Below are 20,805 nucleotides of genomic sequence, written 5' to 3' on the forward strand. Positions count from 1 at the left end.
TCCCCTGAATCGGAGCATTCAATCTCAGACTCATCATCATCATCAACCACAGCCGATGTTGATGGAACAGATTGCATTGCTGTTCGAGTCTCAGCAGCATGTTTCTTCTTTCTTTTATCTTCATTCTCAAGCCTGATACGCTTTCTGTTCTCCTTCACTGCCAGAGTGTTGTCCACAGATCCCATACGTGAACTTGAGGGATCCTCACGCTGCATGATAAGGAATGCTTTGTCTTCTTCATTCGTCATTTTCTCAAGCGCATCATTTGGTGAGATATCGAAGAGGGATTGAAGATCATCTTTGAACATCTGCTCCTTCACTCTATTGTTTTCGAATGTCTTGGTTCTATTTTTCTTTACCAGTTTGTAGGCATCATACAACTTCAAAAGTTGGCGCTCACAGGAATCTACTCTCTGCACTGGAATTCGTGCTTTCTCCCAGTATGCACACACAGCTTGCACACTAAGTTTGGCACTTTCACGAACTGTATGGTGTTCTTGTATGTGATGGTACACCATTTTCTGCAATGTGTGTCCTTTGGTTGGTCGTCCCCCACATATTATTTCCTTTTCAGACTTGCCCAGCAGCCAAACTGTGGAAGAGCTGCGAGTTTCTGCCATCTGAAAAAACAGGATAAATTTAAAATGTTATTTTATGAGCAACCTCTAAACAAGTTCCAATTGCCCTCATATTTGGTTCATACGATCTTTATAAACATAGGAACAAGGGCAGCCTTGTGGAGCATGGATTATTAATAGTATTAAATATTACATATATCTGTGGACCACCCGACTCAGGAAGGAGGAATTAACCTGGGTGCACCACAGCAATGTTAGGCCAAATGCCTTCAGTTTCTTGTTTGAGCTTGGTTTCTCCTCGGTCTCATGTTGTCTAGCAGTCTGTTGGCTGTCTTTATTCAAATGACATCTCTTTGCATGTTTCTCCTCAGTCGCATTTTTGTGAGCAGTATGTTGTCATGATGGTGAGGATTCTAATGTCTCTGTTTCTTCTATGTGTGCTTTTTGTTTCCTTGAATGGAGATGTACTGTATATCTGCCAAGTAGTCTTCTCTTTTTTGGTGGCATTGTTTCTGAAGAGGAAATGAAGACAAAGCTATATATATAATTATATATATATATACAATGCATTCAGAAAGTATTCAGACCCCTTCACTTTTTTCACATTTTGTTATGTTGCAGCCTTATGCTGAAATCGTTTAAATTCATTTTTTCCCTCATCAATCTACACTCAATACCCCATAATGACAAAGAGAAAACAGGATTTTAGAAAGTTTTGCAAATATATTAAAAAGAAAAACCTGAAATATCACATTGACATTAAGTATTCAGACCCTTTGCTATGACACTTGAAATTTAGCTCAGGTGCCTCCTATTTCTCTTGATTATCTTTGAGATGTTTCCACACCTTGATTTGAGTCCACCTGTGGTAAATTCAATTGATTGGACATGGTTTGGAAAGGCACACACCTGTCTATATAAGGTCTCACAGCTGACAATGCATATCAGAGCAAAAACCAAGCCATGAGGTCGAAGGAACTGCCTGCAGAGCTCAGAGACAGGATTGTGTCGAGGCACAGATCTGGGGAAGCCTACAAAAAAAAAATCTGTGCTGCATTGAAGGTTCCCAAGAGCACAGTGGCTTCCATAATTCTTAAATGGAAGAAGTTTGGAACAACCAGGACTCTCCCTAGAGCTGGCGCCCGGCCAAACTGAGCAATCCGGGGAGAAGGGCCTTGGTAAGAGAGGTGACCAAGAACCCGATGGCCACTCGGGCTGAGCTCCAGAGATCCTGTGTGGAGATGGGAGAAACTTCCAGAAGGACAACCATCACTGCAACACTCCACCGATCTTTGCTTTATGGCAGAGTGGCCAGACGGAAGCCTCTCCTCAGTGAAAGACACATGAAAGCCCACAGAATCTTGTTTCTCACAGTCTCAGTCCTTTAGGTGCTTTTTTGCAAACTCCAAACGAGCCACTGGTGGAGTGGACACTCTAACCATTACCGCACTAAGTCAGGTTTTATGTGTAATAATAAGAAAAATGTTTTAAAACAGAGACAGTTCAGGGTGATAACTAACCATTTATAGCAGTGTCATGTTGTTGCATGATATTTTACAAGGTTGTATGAAAATCAGCTTATTTATTGGAGCATAAAAATACTTCCAATTTATTGTCACGTGGATTTTCATTTTATCACAACTAACATTTTTTATACTATGAACAACTAACATTTTTAATACTATGTATAACTAATTTCTGTTATGAACAACAACTATCCATTTATATTTTCAACAACTAATAATTATTTAAATATTATGAACAACGAAGCATTATTTAAATATTATGAACAACTAAGCATTATTTAAATATTATGAACAACTCAGCATTATTTAAGTATTATGAACAACTCAGCATTATTTAAGTATTATGAACAACTAAGAATTATTTCAATATTATGAACAACTCAGCATTATTTAAGTATTATGAACAACTAATAATTATTTCAATATTATGAACAACTAAGCATTATTTAAGTATTATGAACAACTAAGCATTATTTAAGTATTATGAACAACTAAGCATTATTTAAATATTATGAACAACTAAGCATTATTTAAGTATTATGAACAATTCAGCATTATTTAAATATTATGAACAACTAAGCATTATTTAAGTATTATGAACAACTCAGCATTATTTAAGTATTATGAACAACTAAGGATTATTTAAATATTATGAACAACTAAGCATTATTTAAATATTATGAACAACTAAGCATTATTTAAATATTATGAACAACTAAGAATCATTTCAATATTATGAACAACTAAGCATTATTTCAATATTATTAACAACTAAGAATTATTTAAATATTATGAACAACTAAGCATTATTTAAGTATTATGAACAACTCAGCATTATTTAAGTATTATGAACAACTAAGAATTATTTCAATATTATGAACAGCTAAGCATTATTTCAATATTATGAACAACTAAGCATTATTTAAATATTATGAACAACTCAGCATTATTTCAATATTATGAACAACTAAGGATTATTTAAATATTATGAACAACTAAGCATTATTTCAATACTATGAACAACTAAGCATTATTTTGAACAACTAACCATTATTTTTATATTATGAACAACTAACCATTTCTTTGCATTATAACCAACTAACCATTTCTTTACATTATAACCAACTAACCATTTTTTCTACATTATGAACAACTAACCATTTCTTTACATTGTAACCAACTAACCATTTCTTTACATTGTAACCAACTAACCATTTCTTTACATTGTAACCAACTAACCATTTCTTTACATTGTAACCAACTAACCATTTCTTTACATTATAACCAACTAACCATTTTTTCTACATTATGAACAACTAACCATTTATTTACATTATAACCAACTAACCATTTATTTACATTATAACCAACTAACCATTTCTTTACATTATGAACAACTAACCATTTTTCATGTTATGAACAACTCACCATTAAGTACAGTATTTTTTCACATTTCATGTTATAAACAACTAACTATGTCATGTGGGTTTTCACATTATGAAAAACTAACCATTGATAGCAGTTTCTTGTTGCATGCTATTTTATGAGGTTCTATAAAAATCAGCTTATTTTCATAAATTACTTCCAATTTATTGGCACGTGGGTTATCCTGTTATGAATGTTGTCGATGAAACCTCTAAGACATTTTGTTTTAACATGTACAGTACTTGCAAATTGAAGTTTGTTTGTTACTGTTTGTTTATTTTGTTTTTATTCACAAACCCATATAGTCATCTATATGCATGACTTTTCTGTTCTCCCAGTATGGTGATTGCTTGCAGCTTGGTGACAGTTATTGTCTAGTTTTTTTTTTCCTTGCGAGTGTCTAAGGTGTTTGGAGGAGTTTTTATTTATATTGCATATAGAAGAGCATGTAGAAGAAGATGTTGGTATACCTTATATTTAATTGCAAGTGGATGCGGAGACAACAGATAAATGAAGATGTTATACGGAGTTGTAAACTAGGATCCCTGCACAGTGAGCTGTGCGCCCAGATAAGGGAATGATAAACAGGCCAACCCCATTTTATGATGCTATTTAAGTAAGTAAATACTTGTAAATTTCAAGTGTGATTTTAATAGACCATTAAGTCACATGTTTGTTTAAAAAAAAATAGTCTGAAGGTTTGGATGTGATGTGTATCTCGATCACTAACTTGAATATGATAGCTGTACGAACAACTCCTCACAATTCTGCATCTCCACTCCCCACCCCCCCCCCCAACCCCCCCAACTCCCCCTCTCCCCTTTCCATTCCCACTATATACGGTACATACAAAGTAGATGTAGATTCAGTCCAGTTCCATTTTGCAACCATTTTGGCCATTGTATCAAAATTGTATTATAATGGGACCCTCTTCCTCCTCCAGCCCCCACACCCCCTCAAAAAAGGATGCTCCTTGTATTCCTACCATGTGAGTACACTGTAGTTGCACCAAACAAAATATAACTGAAAATGTATTATACAATTCAACTTTGTATAACCTTCAGCTCATTTTTGGCTATATAACTTGATGAACTGGCTCTAATAGTCTGGCTTGATTTAAATACATAGTGGCTAAATGGGTTTTGATTTTTTAATTTCATGAAAAAAAAATCTACATTTCGTTCTTCCTTGAATAGAGTTAAAATTTGTTCGTTGAAACTGGGCTGTCGATTAAAACTGCTGCTTGTATAAATTGTTTTTATAGTAAATGTTCCTTTTAATGTGTTCCTTGTAACCCTAGTGTAATGGAAAGATCATCAAACAAATCTACCTATCTATTTCTATGGTCAGCCATTGGAAAAGTTTCAGTCGATTGACTTTGGAAAAGGTAGGCCTCACCATAAGCCCTGACCTCTCCTGGGCTGACAATATAGCAAAGCAGGATTCTGAAGCCAGCCGCAGACTGGGCCTTTTCCACCATTACAAATCATTCCCTGATTAAATTAAATTTACTAACAGCCTAGTACTGCAGGAATGGTGCCCCTGTATCACATGTGTCTGTCATGGATTTCATTGAATCAAAAGCTCTCAATATTATTAGCCCGTTCCCCCACGCAGCAGGAGACGGGGTTTTGCAATCACTTTTGTCTGTCTGTCCGGGCCATAACATTTTTTTTAACCATTGGAGCTTTTGTCATGAAATTTTCAACAGGCCTATATTATAAGAATATGGAGAAAATAATTAAAATAGCTCAAAATATGAAAGGGAAAAGTCATGGTGACTATCAATAGCCCTTATTAGCCACTCCACAGCGCATCAAGCACAATATGCCCCTTTATTTTTTAATCACATAAGTGTTTATATATTTACCATTGAGATTCAGTGTGTCTGTCCAGGCCATAACATTTTACCAATTGAGCTTTTGGCATAAAATCTTCAAAAAATCTTTTATTATAATAATATGGAGAGCAAATCAAAATCAAATGAATAAAATGTATAATTTTTTTTAATGTCGGTTTCATTAAGTTTAGTTTGTGTACAAAGCGGACACCGATGGGCTTTGCCATTTTGAGATGCTTTCTAGTTAGTATTTTTCATAATTAAGCCGAAGCACAAGGCCTGTTGAGTTGGCATCCGAAACTACTTGGTGGCCTTTGTTTTATTTATTTTTACCACCTCTCCTCCAGTCTACTCACCTGCTTCCTCAGCCTACTGACCCGCCCCAGCAATCCGCAATGCATGCATCTTCCAGCAACCCCTTCGTTGTTAAACTCCAAAATGCCAGGTTGTACCATATGCCTCCACTCTTTTATTCCTCTTTTCCTCTGTTTGTAGAACCACCTTCCTGAGGCTGTTAAATCCCACTCTTCCGTTGAGGACTTCAAGCCAATGCTGCACCACCATCTCATGTTATCCCCATTCTACCCTCAATCTTTCTTCCCCCATTCACCCCACCGAACCTAACCTGACCCTCTTACTTGCAGGTTTCTGTTTTTCCTCTCTTCCTCTTTTTCTTCTCTTTCTGTTCATTCTTTGCCATGCTTATTGTTTCTAAATCTGGCCCCAGTGTCGGTTTGTTGCCTTTTTTACACTCCATCACCTCGCTCTTCCATGAGCCACAGTCTTGTATAGAAATAATTAATACTGGACTCTCCTGTACGTACTTCCTTATCTGATATGGCTTTTTCTACCTCCACATATATATATCATGTTAAATTGGCTTTTGATTGTTTTACTGTACATAATTAATATGGTATTATTTTCTTCCTAGGGCTTCGTTGAATATTGAAAAGCAATACTCCTTCCGGGATTTACTTGGAACAAAGGTGAGGTTGGATTGATTATGTTTGCATTGTTTTGCTGTTTAATCATCCTGCACAACATCAGCACACTGGGATTCTGTGGATTGAAGGCAAAGAGAAGTTGAGACTGTGTTGTTCTGTCCAATAATATCTTCACACCTTATTTCCAGAACAATATGCGTTACCGCCTCGCTATTGGCTGTGGCCTGACAGCCTTTCAACAGCTGAGTGGACAACCAACGTTGCTGTATTATGCTGGGCCTGTTTTTCGGGCTGTGGGGTTTGCTGGACCAACTGCTTCAGCACTGGCAGCCCTGGGTCTGGGCTCAGTAAAGTTTAGCTGTGCTGTGCTAGCTACAGTGTTGGTTGACTGTGCAGGCCGCCGGTGTTTTCTCTTGGTCGGAACCTTGGGAATGGCGGTATCAGTGGCAGTGGTCAGCGTAGCGACGGCGTTTGGAAAATTAGAAAGTGGTGCAGGTGTTGGAGTGTGTACATATGAAGGTAGGCAACTAGTCTTGACTATTATGTTACACACACACACATTATCGTTGGTTATCGTTATCGTTATGTCTCAATTTTGTTGACGCAATTCTTCTTCTTTCATTTCAGGATCTTTGTCAAACATTTCATGGTCAGGAAAATTACATGAAGGTGGTGGAAAAGATGAATTTTCAATTTCAGCCAGTTGGCTTGCCCTCCTGGGAATTCTTTGCTTTGAGGCTTTTTATTCACTCGGTTTTGGAACAAGTGAGTAAAATGCGAGCATCTTATCCCAATTTCTGGCGCGGCAAAACGAAACCAATACCTTCTTTCGTAAACTCTGTTTCCCTTAACAGAACAGTAATAACTAATAACACATACTTTTAACATTTCAAATTCAATTTGGATCTTTTTAAGCTTTCTGACTTTTTCACTTTGCAGAGTTTGGCCTCATTTACATTATCTATTCCTCTTCCTCCACACATACCATGCATGCATATTCCCCCTTCTCTCCCCTCCCTTTACTTTTATTTCCTCCTATACCTCTGCTCCCACCACTCCCTTCCACCTCGTTTTTTTTCCTTACTACATTTTTCATCCTTTTCTTATTTACCTCCTCTTTCCCCTTTGCATATATAATACACTACATGACCAAAAGTATGTGGAAACCCGAACATCGAACATCATTCCAAAGTCATGGGCATTAATATGGAGTTGGTCCCCCCTTTGCTGCTATAACAGCCTCCACTCTTCTGGGAAGGCTTTCCACTAGATGTTGTAACATTGCTGCAGGGATTTGCTTCCACTCAGCCACAGGAGCATTAGTGAGGTCTGGCACTGATGTTGGGCGATTAGGCCTGGCTCGCAGTCTGCGTTCCAATTCATCCCAAAGGTGTTCGACGGGGTTGAGGTAAGGGCTCTGTGAAGGCCAGTCAAGTTCTTCCACACCGATCCTGACAAACCACTCCTGTATGGACCTCACTTTGTGCGCGGGGCCATTGTCATGCTGAAACAGGAAAGGGCCTTCCCCAAACTGTTGCCACAAAGGTGGAAGCACATAATCATCTAGAATGTCAATGTATGCTGTAGCGTTAAGATTTCCCTTCACTGGAACTAAGGGGCCTAGCACGAACCATGAAAAACAGCCCCAGACCATTATTCCTCCTCCACCAAACTTTACAGTTGGCACTATGCATTCAGGCAAGTAGCGTTCTCCTGGCATCCACCAAACCCAGATTAGTCTGTCAGACTGCCAGATGGTGAAGCGTGATTCATCACTCCAGAGAACGCGTTTCCATTGCTCCAGGGTCCAATGGCGGCGAGCTTTACACCACTCGAGCCGACGCCTGGCAATGTGCATGGTGATCCTAGGCTTGTGTGCGGATGCTCGGCCATGGAAACACATTTCATGAAGCTCCCGACGAACAGTTGTTGTGCTGATGTTGCTTCCAGAGGCGGTTTGGAACTCAGTAGTGAGTGTTGCAACCAAGGACAGACGATTTTTATGCACTACGTGCTTCAGCACTCAACGGTTCCATTCTGTGAGCTTGTGTGGCCTACCACTTCGTTTTTTTGTGGCTGAGCTGTTGTGGCTCCGAGACGTTTCCACTTGACAATAACAGCACTTGCAGTTGACCAGGGCAGCTCTAGCAGGGCAGAAATTTGAAGAACTGACTTGTTGGAAAGGTGGAATCCTATGATGGTGCCACGTTGAAAGTCACCGAGCTCTTCAGTACGGCCCATTCTACTGCCAATGTTTGTCTAAGGAGATTGAATGGCTGTGTGCTTGATTATATATACCTGTCAGCAATGGGTGTGGCTGAAACAGCCGAATCCACGAATTAGAAGGGGTGGCCGCATACTTTTGTTCATGTGCATATAGATAGCCTTATAATATTTGCTCATCAGAGTAAATGATTGTTTGGCTGTTTTTGTTTTGCATAAAAGTTACCTCATGGAGGAAAATGACAAACCAACAACGGTTTTATTTGTACGTCAAGGTTATGTTAGGTTCAAAGGACAGTTTAGTATTGTGATCTTAATACTTCAGGTTTGATTCCAAGGATATAGGTAGGTGGATTATTTTGATGATAATTCCAGTGATAGTGTGAGACGGAGTTTTTTTCTGTGATTGAAGGACATGTTGCATTCATCAGACCAGGATCTAATCATTTCCATATCCAATCTGTCTACATAGTGGAAGAATTGGGTATTGTATGCCAATGTGATGTCATTTGCAAAAAGGAAGAGAGGGTTTTCCAGAGCATCAGAGAGGTCATTGATATACATACAGTCCCTTCAGAAAGTATTCACACCCCTTGACCTTTTTCACATTTTGTTGTGTAACTTCATAATCTACCACATAATGTGAAAGTGCAACTTTTTTTTTTTCGAATTTTGTTTACAAAATAATTAAAAATCAAATACACAAATATCTAATTTACACAAGTATTCAACCCTATGAGTCAATACTTTGTAGAAGTGCCTTTGGCAGTATTACAGCTTCGGGTCTTCTTGGGTATGTCTGTATAAGCTTTGCATATCTGGATTTAGCGAGTTTCTCCCACTCTTCCTTGCAGATTTGCTCAAACTCTCTCAAGCTGTGTCGGATGGGGTGTGTTGTTGAACAGCAATCTTCAAGGCTTTCCGCAGATTCTCAATGGGATTCTCAATGGGATTCAAGTCTGGGCTTAGGCTGGGCCACTCAAGGACTTTCACATTCTTGTTCTGAAGTCATTCCAGTGTTGCTTTGGCTGTATGTTTGGGGACATTGTCCTGTTGTAACATAAATATTTGCTGCAGTCTAAGGTCTTTTGCACTCTGAAGAAGGTTCTCCTCAATAATTTACCTGTATTTGGCTCCATTAATTGTTCCCTCTATCCTTACAAGTCTCCCAGTCCCTGCCACTGAAAAGCATCACCATGGCATGATGCTGCCACCATCACGCTTTACATTAGGGATGGTGTTAGATGGGTGATGAGCTGTACTTTATTTCTGCTGGACGTAGCGCTTTGCATTCAGGCCAGATTGTTCAATTTTCATCTCATCAGACCACGGAATCTTTTCAAGTGCCTTTTTGCAAACTCCAGGCATGCTGTCATGTGCTTTTTCTCAGGAATGGATTCCGTCTGGCCACTCTCCCATAAAGCCTCAATTTGTGAAGTGCTGCAGAGACTGTCGTCCTTCCGGCAGATTCTCCCATCTCAGCCAAGGAACTCTATAGTTCTGTCAGTGGCCATTGGGTTCTTGGTCACCTCCCTGACCAAGGTCCTTGCCCGGTTGCTCAGTTTGGTTGGACGGCCAGCTCCAGGAAGAGTGTGGGTCATTCCATATTCTTTCTTTTTCCTGATGAGGGAGCTCACTGTGCTCTTGGCAACTTACAACACTCTAGAAATTGTTTTATATCTTTCCCCAGATCTCTGCCTCCTCATAATTCTATCTCGGAGTTCTACGGACAGTTCCATGGGCTTCATGATGGCGTTTCTGCTCTGACATACACTGTCAACTGTGGGACCTTGTATAGAAAGGTGTGCTTCTTTCTAAATCATGTCCAACCATTTGAATTGGCCAGAGGTAGACTCCAATCAAGTTGTAGAGACATCTGAAGGATGATCAAAGGAAATTGGATGCATCTGAGCTCAATTTGGAGTGTCATAGCAAAGGGGTTCAATACTTATTGGCTCAAGACATTTCAGCTTTTCATTTTTGATTAATTTGTAAAAATGTCTATTAAAAATTTCCACTTTGACATTATGGCGTATTAAGTGTAGATCAGTGACAACAAATATCAATTTAATCCATTTTCAATTCATGCTGTAACACAACAAAATATGAAAAAAGTCAAGGGGTGTGAATACTTTCTGAAGGCACTGTAGATGAGGAACAAGACTGGGCCCAAAACATTGGCTTGGTGATCTCTTGCCTCCACTTGAAGGGGCAAGGAGAGGGCTCTATTGATAGCAGCACAATGACTGCATGAGTGGAGGAAGTCAGAAATCCAGGAATAAATATGGCCTTCTCTGCCTATATCGGGATAAATAGTCGACGTATTCAAGTAGATTTCGGAGCTGTCTTTCAATCCCCTATTAATCTCTGACCCTTGTTTGATTGCTTGGGATGAAGCTTCCTTGTTTCTAATCACCTCCTTTCATAGCAGATTGGCAGTAAGAGTGTGAAGGTGCTTGGAGGACAATGCAGCGATAGGTACTAGATAGCTAAGATCGTACGTAGCACTATCAACTCTGAGCTATATAGTTCTGGGTTAGATTCCTGGCCTGGTCAAACACAGCTAAAATTTCCATTGTGATGTAATGCCAACCTCATGATTGAGTATATCATATCGTTTTGAACACATTAAAGCTGGCTGTCCTACGAGGGATGTTCATAAAGTTAGACAATAGAGATATTCACAGTCGTCAAAGAAACACCAACGTGTTATTGTGTGTGTGTGTGTGTGTGTGTGTGTGTGTGTGTGTGTGTGTGTGTGTGTGTGTGTGTGTGTGTGTGTGTGTGTGTGTGTGTGTGTGTGTGTGTGTGTGTGTGTGTGTGTGTGTGTGAATAAAAGAGAGAGGTAGAATTGTGAGGAACAGAAATGAAAAAACGAGATGTGTGTGTGTGTGTGTCTGCCTCTGTCTGTCAGTGACATGGGTGGTTCTCAGTGAGATCTTTCCCATTGGACTGAAGGGCCGAGCCATGGCATTGGCCAGCACCTTAAACTGGGGCACCAACCTTGTCCTTTCACTCTCGTTCCTTGACATTGTGGGTAAGTGTTTGATGGTGTAATCCCTCTATATGTTTTTTTTTCTGCTTTACCTTTGTGTTTTTCTAATATGGATTTTATGACCTGTATGGGTTGTTGGCTTGACTCCTTATGGTTTGTGCCAAGTATGTTCTTTATTTTACGACTGTCTGTAATTGGTATTCCAAAAAGTATTGTGACTGATATAAGTGTTAAAATGAAAAGATGAAGAAGATTGGAGAAGGGAAAAATTGGCTTGTTGACAATCACGATTGGCACTTGTGCTCTACCTCCAACAGTAACAACCTTCCTTACACCCTTGTTTCTGGCAAGTTTGTAATTTGTAGATGTCTCCCTGAGAATTTGTACTTTGCAGCGGAATCTGACAATATATCCTTTTTGCTCATTGATTTAATTTGGGGAAGCAGGTGGGGGTTTGGAGGAGGGCTTGGGCCATTTATTAATGACACGTTACCATGGAACAATCTTGAAATGATATGACATACCCCACAGAGACAATTGGCTTACACATGATATGTGCAATTTATTCGACTATGGGCCTTTTTGCTGCTGCCTTCGTGTACTTCTCTGTACCGGAAACGAAGGGACGTTCTTTGGAAGAGATTTCCAATGACCAACACATGAGGTGAACCTTTTTTGGTGTATTTTGAATTTGATTATTGTGCTTTCTTTCCACCATAAACAAACTATTGCCTGAATGTGGGTTGGCCTTTTCATCGGAACCTCTCATTCTTGATGTGGCGAACGCAGGTTAAAATATCACGTACCATATGCTTGTTCAATTGCCTGTACTAATGGTCTTGTAATTTATTTGAAAGTATGACATGCCTTTGCCCTACATGTGATTTATGTACAAACACTTCCAAGAGCCTTAGGTCGATGGAGAATAAAATAAGTGCCAAGTGTCCATGTGCTAAGCTCCCTCTGTCATGAAGACAACAACAAACACAACTAACCATTACCCCTTACCAAAACATCCACTCTTCCACCGATTCTACTCCCCATGGGGCCTATACCATCCTTGAACATTTTGGTCATGAAAATAGATTTACCTTCCTCTCATTGCAAATCCCTCCTTAAATCTCAAAATATTTTAAAGCTAATAACCTCTTTTTCCCATTATTAACCCCCTCTCTGCCCTCCATGGTGCCCACACTCTCCCTACGAAGCTTGGTGGTGATCACTCGAGCCATTACATGAAGTACAGTGGAGTCTTTGTCTGATGCAAGAGTTAACAAATGCACCGCACGTGGATAAAAAGGCTCGGATATGTTTCTGTGATGCATGTTTCAAAAAATGGGACTATGACTCTACATAGCTACAGCTTTGTTTAGGCCCAATATAATACTGTTATTGGAACGGTTTTGTCTCTAATAGATCTTCATTTGTTTTTTCTGCAAAGCTGTACATTAATTTAACAATCGAGCTGTGTTGTAAAGGCAGAAATCATGCCAGTCCTTTTTTGGCCTTTTGCTGTTTGTACATGGTACGTATCTGCCAATCGTATGCTTGATAAATGCACATTCTAAACTAGAACGGCACTCAGTAGAGAGCATACCTCCGCCTGGTTGGCCATATCACTCAATGGTGAAGAATGACTTAAAAAATTATACTAGCCGGATTCGGACCTGGATCTTCACCAAAATTGAATCGATTCTTCTTTGTCACACACACAACCTGTCCAACAGGTTTCGTCCAAATCCATCCATAACTTTTTGAGATCGTTGTTGGCCCTATCTCCCAATGGTGAAGAATCACTTTTAAAATTCTAGTAGCCGGATCCGAATCTGGATCTTCACCAAAATCTAATCGTTTCGTCGGTGTCACGTACGCTACATCTCTGCCAAATTTCGGCCAAATCCGTCCACAACGTTTTGAGATATTTTGGTCACAAACAAACAGACAGATAGACATATGGACAGACATGGGTGAAAACATAACCTCCATCAACCTTTGGTGGGCAGAGGTAATAAAGCATGTATCACTGGCTTAAAGAAACATGGCATCTATAGGAATATCCTCAATATAAGAGAGCCGTTTCAGCCAAAAAGTAATAATTAGAAACTGAAAATAAAAATGTTTCAATATCACTTTATAGTGCCTGAGCCTTTGTACAGAGTGGCCACAAAGTCCCTATGCATGCAATTAGAATTCAGTTGGAATTTATCCTTATGCTCCCCTCCATTCTCTGCACAAATTTGAATTTTTCTCCATGTTCTTCTGGATATCTTCTTCCATGTTGAGGGTTGGAGGTCATAACAGCAGCTCCTGACAGCTGTTTTGAGGTCTTCAACTGTTGTTAGATGGAGATGAGAAATTTCCTCTTTCACAATGCCCCAAAGCGAGTTGTCACATGTTAAGTCCGGACTTCGAGGAGGCCACACTATCTCAGATCCACGTCCAATTTGTTGTTGAGATATTCTCTAACTGCGAGAGCATAATGTGCTGGTGCCCCATCTTGTTGCAGGATAGCTGTTGCCTTGAGACCTCTCTCACACAGTTGTGGAACAAACCACATCTGAAGCATGTTCAAATAAGTAGTGTGATTGACACTTGTATCGAAAAAATATAGCCCAATCAAGTGATCTTCCGAAATTGCTGCCCACATCATGACATGAGGATGCTGTTCAATTTCACTCATAAAATGAGAATTTCCTTTGCACCAAAAATAAACATCCATGGATCGATTGTTGAGGTAAATAGCACTCTCATCCGAAAAAAATGTGCTTTGTCTTGATTTAATGGTGGGAAATCGCTGCAGAAGAGCCTTGCTCAAAATCAAGTCAAATCAAGGACACTCCCTGTTGAAAAAGCCTTCTTCTCCCATACCTGCATCGTATCGCGCATAGGAGCAGGCTTATCGAACCTCTGCAAAAATATTGTCCTTATGTCTTCAAAACTTGCTCCTTCTCGCACGCGTTCATGGACCCAAACACAAGTAATCAGTCTCTCTTCTATCGTGTACTCACTGGTGTCCATCATGCTGAAGCCATACCTGGAAAACAAATAAAACAAATAAATAACAGAGGACACACTATTATGCATGGGAACTTTGTGGCCACTCTGCAGTTACACTACCAGTCAAAAGTTCAGGTACACCCAACATTTTATTTTATTTTATTGTTTAATGTGCAAAATGAACATAAGATGTGAACAAAACTCTTACCAAAGATGTATCTGCTTATCTACTGATTATAATATATCATGCTTCAATGCATCTTTCTTGTGTGAAACGCAAGTTTAAAGCAATTTTGGGAAGTAGGTCGAAAAGTGCAATACCAAATCCAAACTGAAACGTGAAGTTGATGTTATTAACGTTTTATCTCAGGAGCAAAAGCTATTTAAAAATACTCTGCTCTGTGTGGAATGAATGTTTGTGCTTCGTTCCTTCATCACGTGCAATGCCTATAATTGCCAGGCGTTGCAAAGAATGTTTACAGAAAGGCCAGCCATGCAATCGAATGTGTGTTTTTGTGTTTCAGATTGCATGAACATGGGTGCCAAAGCTCAGCTAACACCAGAAAAAAGACGGGCAATTGTAACTTTGAGAAAAGAAGGCCAATCCTTGTAAATTGTAAAAAGTGTCAGTGAATACAATTGCTTGTGCCATTAAACGACATCATGAAACTGGTAAAAATGTGAATAGAAAATGTTCTGGTCGACCAAGAATCACAACATAATCGCAGGACAAGTAATCCGAGTCACCAGTCTGTGCAACAGACGTCTTACAACACCGGAAATTAAAGCCCAGCTAAACAGCTCCAGCATTGCAACAACTGTTTCAAGGCCTTCTTTTCTTGAGTACGGTACCTGTATTTGTAAACAGTTTTTGCTCCTGAGATGAAACGTTAATACCATTAACTTTGCATTTCAGTTTGGATTTAGTTTTGCACTTTTCAACCTATACTGAAACCCAAAAGAAACTTACCACCTTTGAAACCTTTAAATATCAACAATAACACTGCGTGTAGTAAATGTGTGAACTTATTTGTGGACAATAGTGTCCATTGTCAGACAAAACGGTCACGGATGGTCACTTGAACCTTCAATGGTCACTTCTTAGCACAGCTGTTGAACAGCCGTTTTGCTGTCAGTGATTAGCCAAGGGGTACGGGATGATTTTAATGAGCTGCACGTGATGTCTTGATATTGGCTTTAGAAAGGCCAGTGCATAATGGGCATTTCAATCAACATGCCACGATTGTCAAGGGATCAACGGCAGCGTGCCCTGGGCATGCTGCAAGGCGGACTGAGCTACCGTGAGGTGGAACGTCGCCTTGGCTGTTCACACCAGACGATATTGGCCCTGGTGGACAGAGACACCCTCCACAACTCTGCAGATGACAGACCTCGATCAGGGAGGCCAAGAGTCACCACTGCAAGGCAGGCCAGGCAGATGGTCCGAAGTCACCTGCGGGATCGATTCCGTCCAGCATCCCGCACTGCGGCAGAAACTCCGGGGCATGCAAACCCACGGATCTCCAATGATACTGCACAAAGACGACTGCATGACTATGGTCTGACTGCCAGAAGACCATACAGAGGCCCCGTGATGACGGCTGCCCATCGCCGCAACCGACAGAGATGGTGCCAGCAGCATCAGCGGTGGACCTTGGTGCAGTGGAACGAGGTCGCTTTCAGCGATGAGTCAAGGTTCTGTGTGGACAGTCCTGATGGGCGTGAGCGTGTCTGGAGAAGAACTGGCGAGCGATATGCCGATTGTTGCGTGCGTCAAGCCAACAGGTGGGGTGGCCCAAGTGTGATGGTGTGGGCCGCCATATCAGGCCGGTACAGGACGCCACTGGTGGTTGTGGATGGGAATCTTAACGCCCAGCGGTATGTGGATAACATCCTGCGACCTCATCTGCTGCCATTCCTGCTAGACCACCCAGAACTGAGAACCTTTCAGCATGACAACGCTCGTCCCCATGCTGCTCGCTTTACCACTGCATTTCTCCAAGGCGAGAACATCAACACCATGCAGTGGCCTGTGCTCTCCCCTGACCTGAATCCCATAGAGCACCTGTGGGATGAGCTTGGGAGACGAGTAGTTGGCAGGGCCAGGACACGGGCAGAGCTGCTTCAGACATTGAGGACTGAGTGAGACAGAATCCAACAGCAATCCATCCAAAGACTGGTAGGCAGTATACACCGACGATGCACTGCCTGTATCCAAAACAATGGTGGCCACACACGCTATTGAAAGGGGACTGACATTGCACCTTGTGCTGTTCTGTACTGTAGAACAAACTGATGAGATGGTGCATCTTGGTCAAAAACTTGACATGTCATCAATAAAATGCCAATGCTTCAATTAGCAATTGTTGGTTTGTTTTATTTTGAACTGTTACAATTTTATTACATTTCAAACAAGTGGTAAGTTTCTTTTGCGTTTCAGTATATTTCCCAAAATTGCTTTAAACCTACGTTTCACACAAGAAAGATGCATTAAAAAAAAATAATAACCACTTTTAGAGGCCATTTTTCCCCGCAAAGCGGGGGTTGGCCTTTTTCGGGAACCGTGGTTGTTGTTGTTTTTTTGGTCCCCTTTTTGAAGCAATGTTTTACGGCCGGATGCCCTTCCTGACGCCAACCCTTTTTGCCGCCTTTAACGACAAACAGGGAATTACCAGTGAACTGGTACTCAATTAGCCGACCTCGGAAGGATGACAGGCTGAGTCAACCCCCCTGGCGTTAATTCAGCGATCGACCGGGATTCGAACCCAGGATCCTAGGATCCTAAGCCGGCACCCTACCGCTAGCCCAACACCAGGCTAGCCCAACAAGAAAGATGCATTGAAGCACAATATATTATCAGTAGATAAGCAGATATAACTTTGGTAAGAGTTTTGTTCACATCTCATGTTCATTTTGCACATTAAACACATTATGTTGTGTGTACCTAAACTTTTGACTGGTGGTGTATATGAAAGGTAACATTAAGTGTGTGTGTGTGTGTGTGTGTGTGTGTGTGTGTGTGTGTGTGTGTGTGTGTGTGTGTGTGTGTGTGTGTGTGTGTGCGTGTGTGTGTTTAGGGAGGGGGGGGGGGTGTGTAATATCATATTAAATATAAATTTTTGATATTGGGTGTAAGTAGGGGAATATAAAAATATAAAAACAAATTGATTTCTTCTAAATGTCAACAGGATGAGCATATCACCCGGCAACATCGGGTACTCCTGCTATCCTCTATATATCTCGTAAGTAAATCCCTTTGTAGCTGTATAGAAAACTGGCTGAATGCTTCCTCCAATGCTTTCTGTATCTCTCTATTATGCCATATTTTAGGCAGATATTACAATCTATAAATATGTAGCTGTCAACAAATTTTGACCGAGATCAATGTTTTCCAGTGTAGTTTTGCACTGAAGTTTCTTCTCGAGGATGGAGGATGCCCAGTCAGCAACTGGCTTTGTCGGCCAACTTTGAAATGTGGCTTGCCCAAGAAAGACCATGGCTCATGGTGAGACCCAGGAGTTTGAGTGCCTGGACTTCCTCAAGAGGACTGGTGTCCCCGCTGTCTCTCCTGCAGTCTAACGGCTCTGAAAATTATTTGAATCTCCCCTAATAAGGTGGAAGCACAGAGACTGTTGCTGTCACATCACAGACATGTTGGTGGTCTCAGTTTTATATGGTCGATCTTCCAATATTGCTCGCACCGCTCTCAATCCTCGGACCCTGTATATCAACTCCAGGATGCATTCGTTCTTCGAGTAACTCCATCTTGGTTGAACTTCAAAGATCCATGCTGACTGCACACCTCAACCTTTTTCATCCCCGCTTCTCCTGTGTGTGGAACCACATTCCAGGGGTCGGTCTGTCTCGCTCTTCCTTTAGGTCTTCAAACAAATAGTGCACCGCCATCTCTTTACATCAGTAATTCTGATCCGTAATCTCTATTTACCAACCCTTACCCCCTGCCAATTAACTTTTCCTAACCCAACGATCTTACTTGCTAGTTTCAGTTTTTCTTCCCCTCCTCCCTCTCCATTTTCTTGTTCGTTCATTCCATTGATATTTGTCCTTCTGTTAGTTTTACCTTGATTTTCCAATAGCCTCGCACCTACCTGTAAAGAGAAAAAAGATCTATTCCCACTTCTCCCACATTATGTGCAAAATAAATTGATACGATGTAGTCAACAAGTCTTTTGGTCACTTTTAAGTGCCAGAACACAATGTATGAACTTTCAAAGTTGGGGAACACGATTGAGGACAATAGAGATCATACAAACCTTTAAAAGGTGATTCATAAATGATGCCAGCAGGGAGAGTCATCACAGCCCAACCTGTGTTCGACTGTTGCCCACTACCAAACTGGCTAATGTCAATTCATTCGTTCTAGAGTCCCTGTATAAAGAGAGTTGCGCCATGCGCTGACCCGAGATTTCTGGTCACGTGATTTCGTGGCGCCATTTTGTGTCTAACTTCACCGTGCGTGAACGTCAGCTTAGTACGGGAATGTTGTTTATTGCCAAACAAAATGACTGGTTGTTCTGCTTTTGGTTGTTCAAACCAATCTGGGAAATATAAGATGTATAGATTTCCAAGTGATAAAGTCAGAAATATGGAAAAGAAATATGTCAGAATAATAATAAAAATAATAAAGTCAGAAATATATATATATAAAAATATATAAATATATATAAATATATATAAATATAAATATAAATATAAATATATAAATATAAATATATATTATATAAAATAATATATTATAAAATATATTATATTTATATTATATATATTATATATATTATTATAATATATATAATATATATATATTATATATATTATTATATATATATTATTATATATATAATAATATATATATTATTATTATATAATATATATATATATATATATATAATATATAATATAATAATATATATATAATATTAATATATATATATATATATATAATATATAATTATATAATAATATATAATATATATATACATATATATATATAATATATATTATTATATATATTATTATATATATATAATATATATTATTATATATATATATAATATATATATATTATATATATTATATATATTATTATATATATTATATATATATATATATATTATATATATATTATATATATTAAAATAATAATATATTATATAAAAAATATATAAAATATTATATAATTTTATAAAATATATAAAAAATATAAATATATATAAAAAATATATATAAATATATAAATATAAAAATATATAAAAATAATAAAATAAAAATTATAAATAATAAAAAAATAACAAAATAATAAAAAGTCAGAAATATGGCAATACCACGTACAGAATTTGTTTTAAGTGTGTTAGACAATATGTCGGCTGGAAGTCCTACACCGGAATTGCTCTCGGCACCCTTTAAAAAATATTGGATATGCCCACACTCCTTTCTAAAAGTTATTAAAATTCAGAGAACGACAGCATTGGTTTGTCTTACTTATAATGTTAGCTCTTATATGCAGTGTTGGCTTGTAATATGCATTGCCATACCACTTTTAATATCACCACACAGCTCTTTTTCACAGCAACAGCTGAGTTTTTGACAAAACAAATATCACCTGTATGTAATAATAAGACTAAATATGTGTAGTAAAAATTTTTTTAGCAGGTTTAGAATATATCACCCCATATCGCGAATGTACATGTATATCTAATCCAACACACTTAGACACAAAATGGCGTCCAAATTTGAGTTGACACAACTCTCTATATACAGGGACTCTAATTCGTTCTACTTTCAACATTTATTTTAGTATTATGTCATGTCTGGGGGGTAAATGAATATCTAGAGCCAGGTAGATCTGTATAGGTAACATGCTTCGACTGTCACGATAGGGAATCTACCCTGTAATAAATTCCATGTGTAGTCTGGTTTGTCAGGATAAGCTGTATTGATGTCCCTGCTACGAGGGATCAGGGCGTGCTAAATAGTCCAGGGATTATGGATAAGATTCCTTTGTTCGTCGTCGTCCCTGTTGCCAAACCTTTGTCCCTTATGGCAATGCATACCCATATAAACACTTAGATATGTCCTTAGTGCACACATTAATTGGTTCCCTTCCCTTACAATGACTTTGGAAGACGGACAGGAAGCCAGATCGGGGCACTGCCGCATGAGCCGCAGCCAGCTACACCACCAGTGAGCCTAGCAGCCAGCCTCGTGGCAGGGCTGGAAGCCACGCCCGGGAGGACTGTTGACTGGGCAGGGAGGGGGG

At 39.4% G+C, this 20,805-nt stretch overlaps 1 protein-coding gene across 3 annotated transcripts in view; it reads left to right on the forward strand.

The window, feature by feature from the left end:
- Positions 1–20,805, forward strand: part of SLC2A12 (solute carrier family 2 member 12) — a 30,943-nt gene that overhangs the window by 5,408 nt on the left and 4,730 nt on the right. For 2 of the 3 annotated variants that reach the window (XM_068124758.2, XM_078783461.1), the window contains exons 4-8: positions 6,301–6,355; positions 6,502–6,832; positions 6,941–7,078; positions 11,451–11,573; positions 12,063–12,195. In XM_068124758.2, coding sequence (XP_067980859.2) covers positions 6,301–6,355; positions 6,502–6,832; positions 6,941–7,078; positions 11,451–11,573; positions 12,063–12,195 — 780 coding nt within the window. Of the gene's footprint in view, positions 1–6,300; positions 6,356–6,501; positions 6,833–6,940; positions 7,079–11,450; positions 11,574–12,062; positions 12,196–17,923; positions 17,966–20,805 lie in introns of those variants that run through there. The other variant, XM_078783462.1, reaches the window with a different exon arrangement.

Source organism: Myxine glutinosa, chromosome 8 (genome assembly GCF_964187855.1).
Source record: "Myxine glutinosa chromosome 8, kmMyxGlut1.1, whole genome shotgun sequence".
In the NCBI taxonomy this organism is placed as follows: domain Eukaryota; kingdom Metazoa; phylum Chordata; class Myxini; order Myxiniformes; family Myxinidae; genus Myxine; species Myxine glutinosa.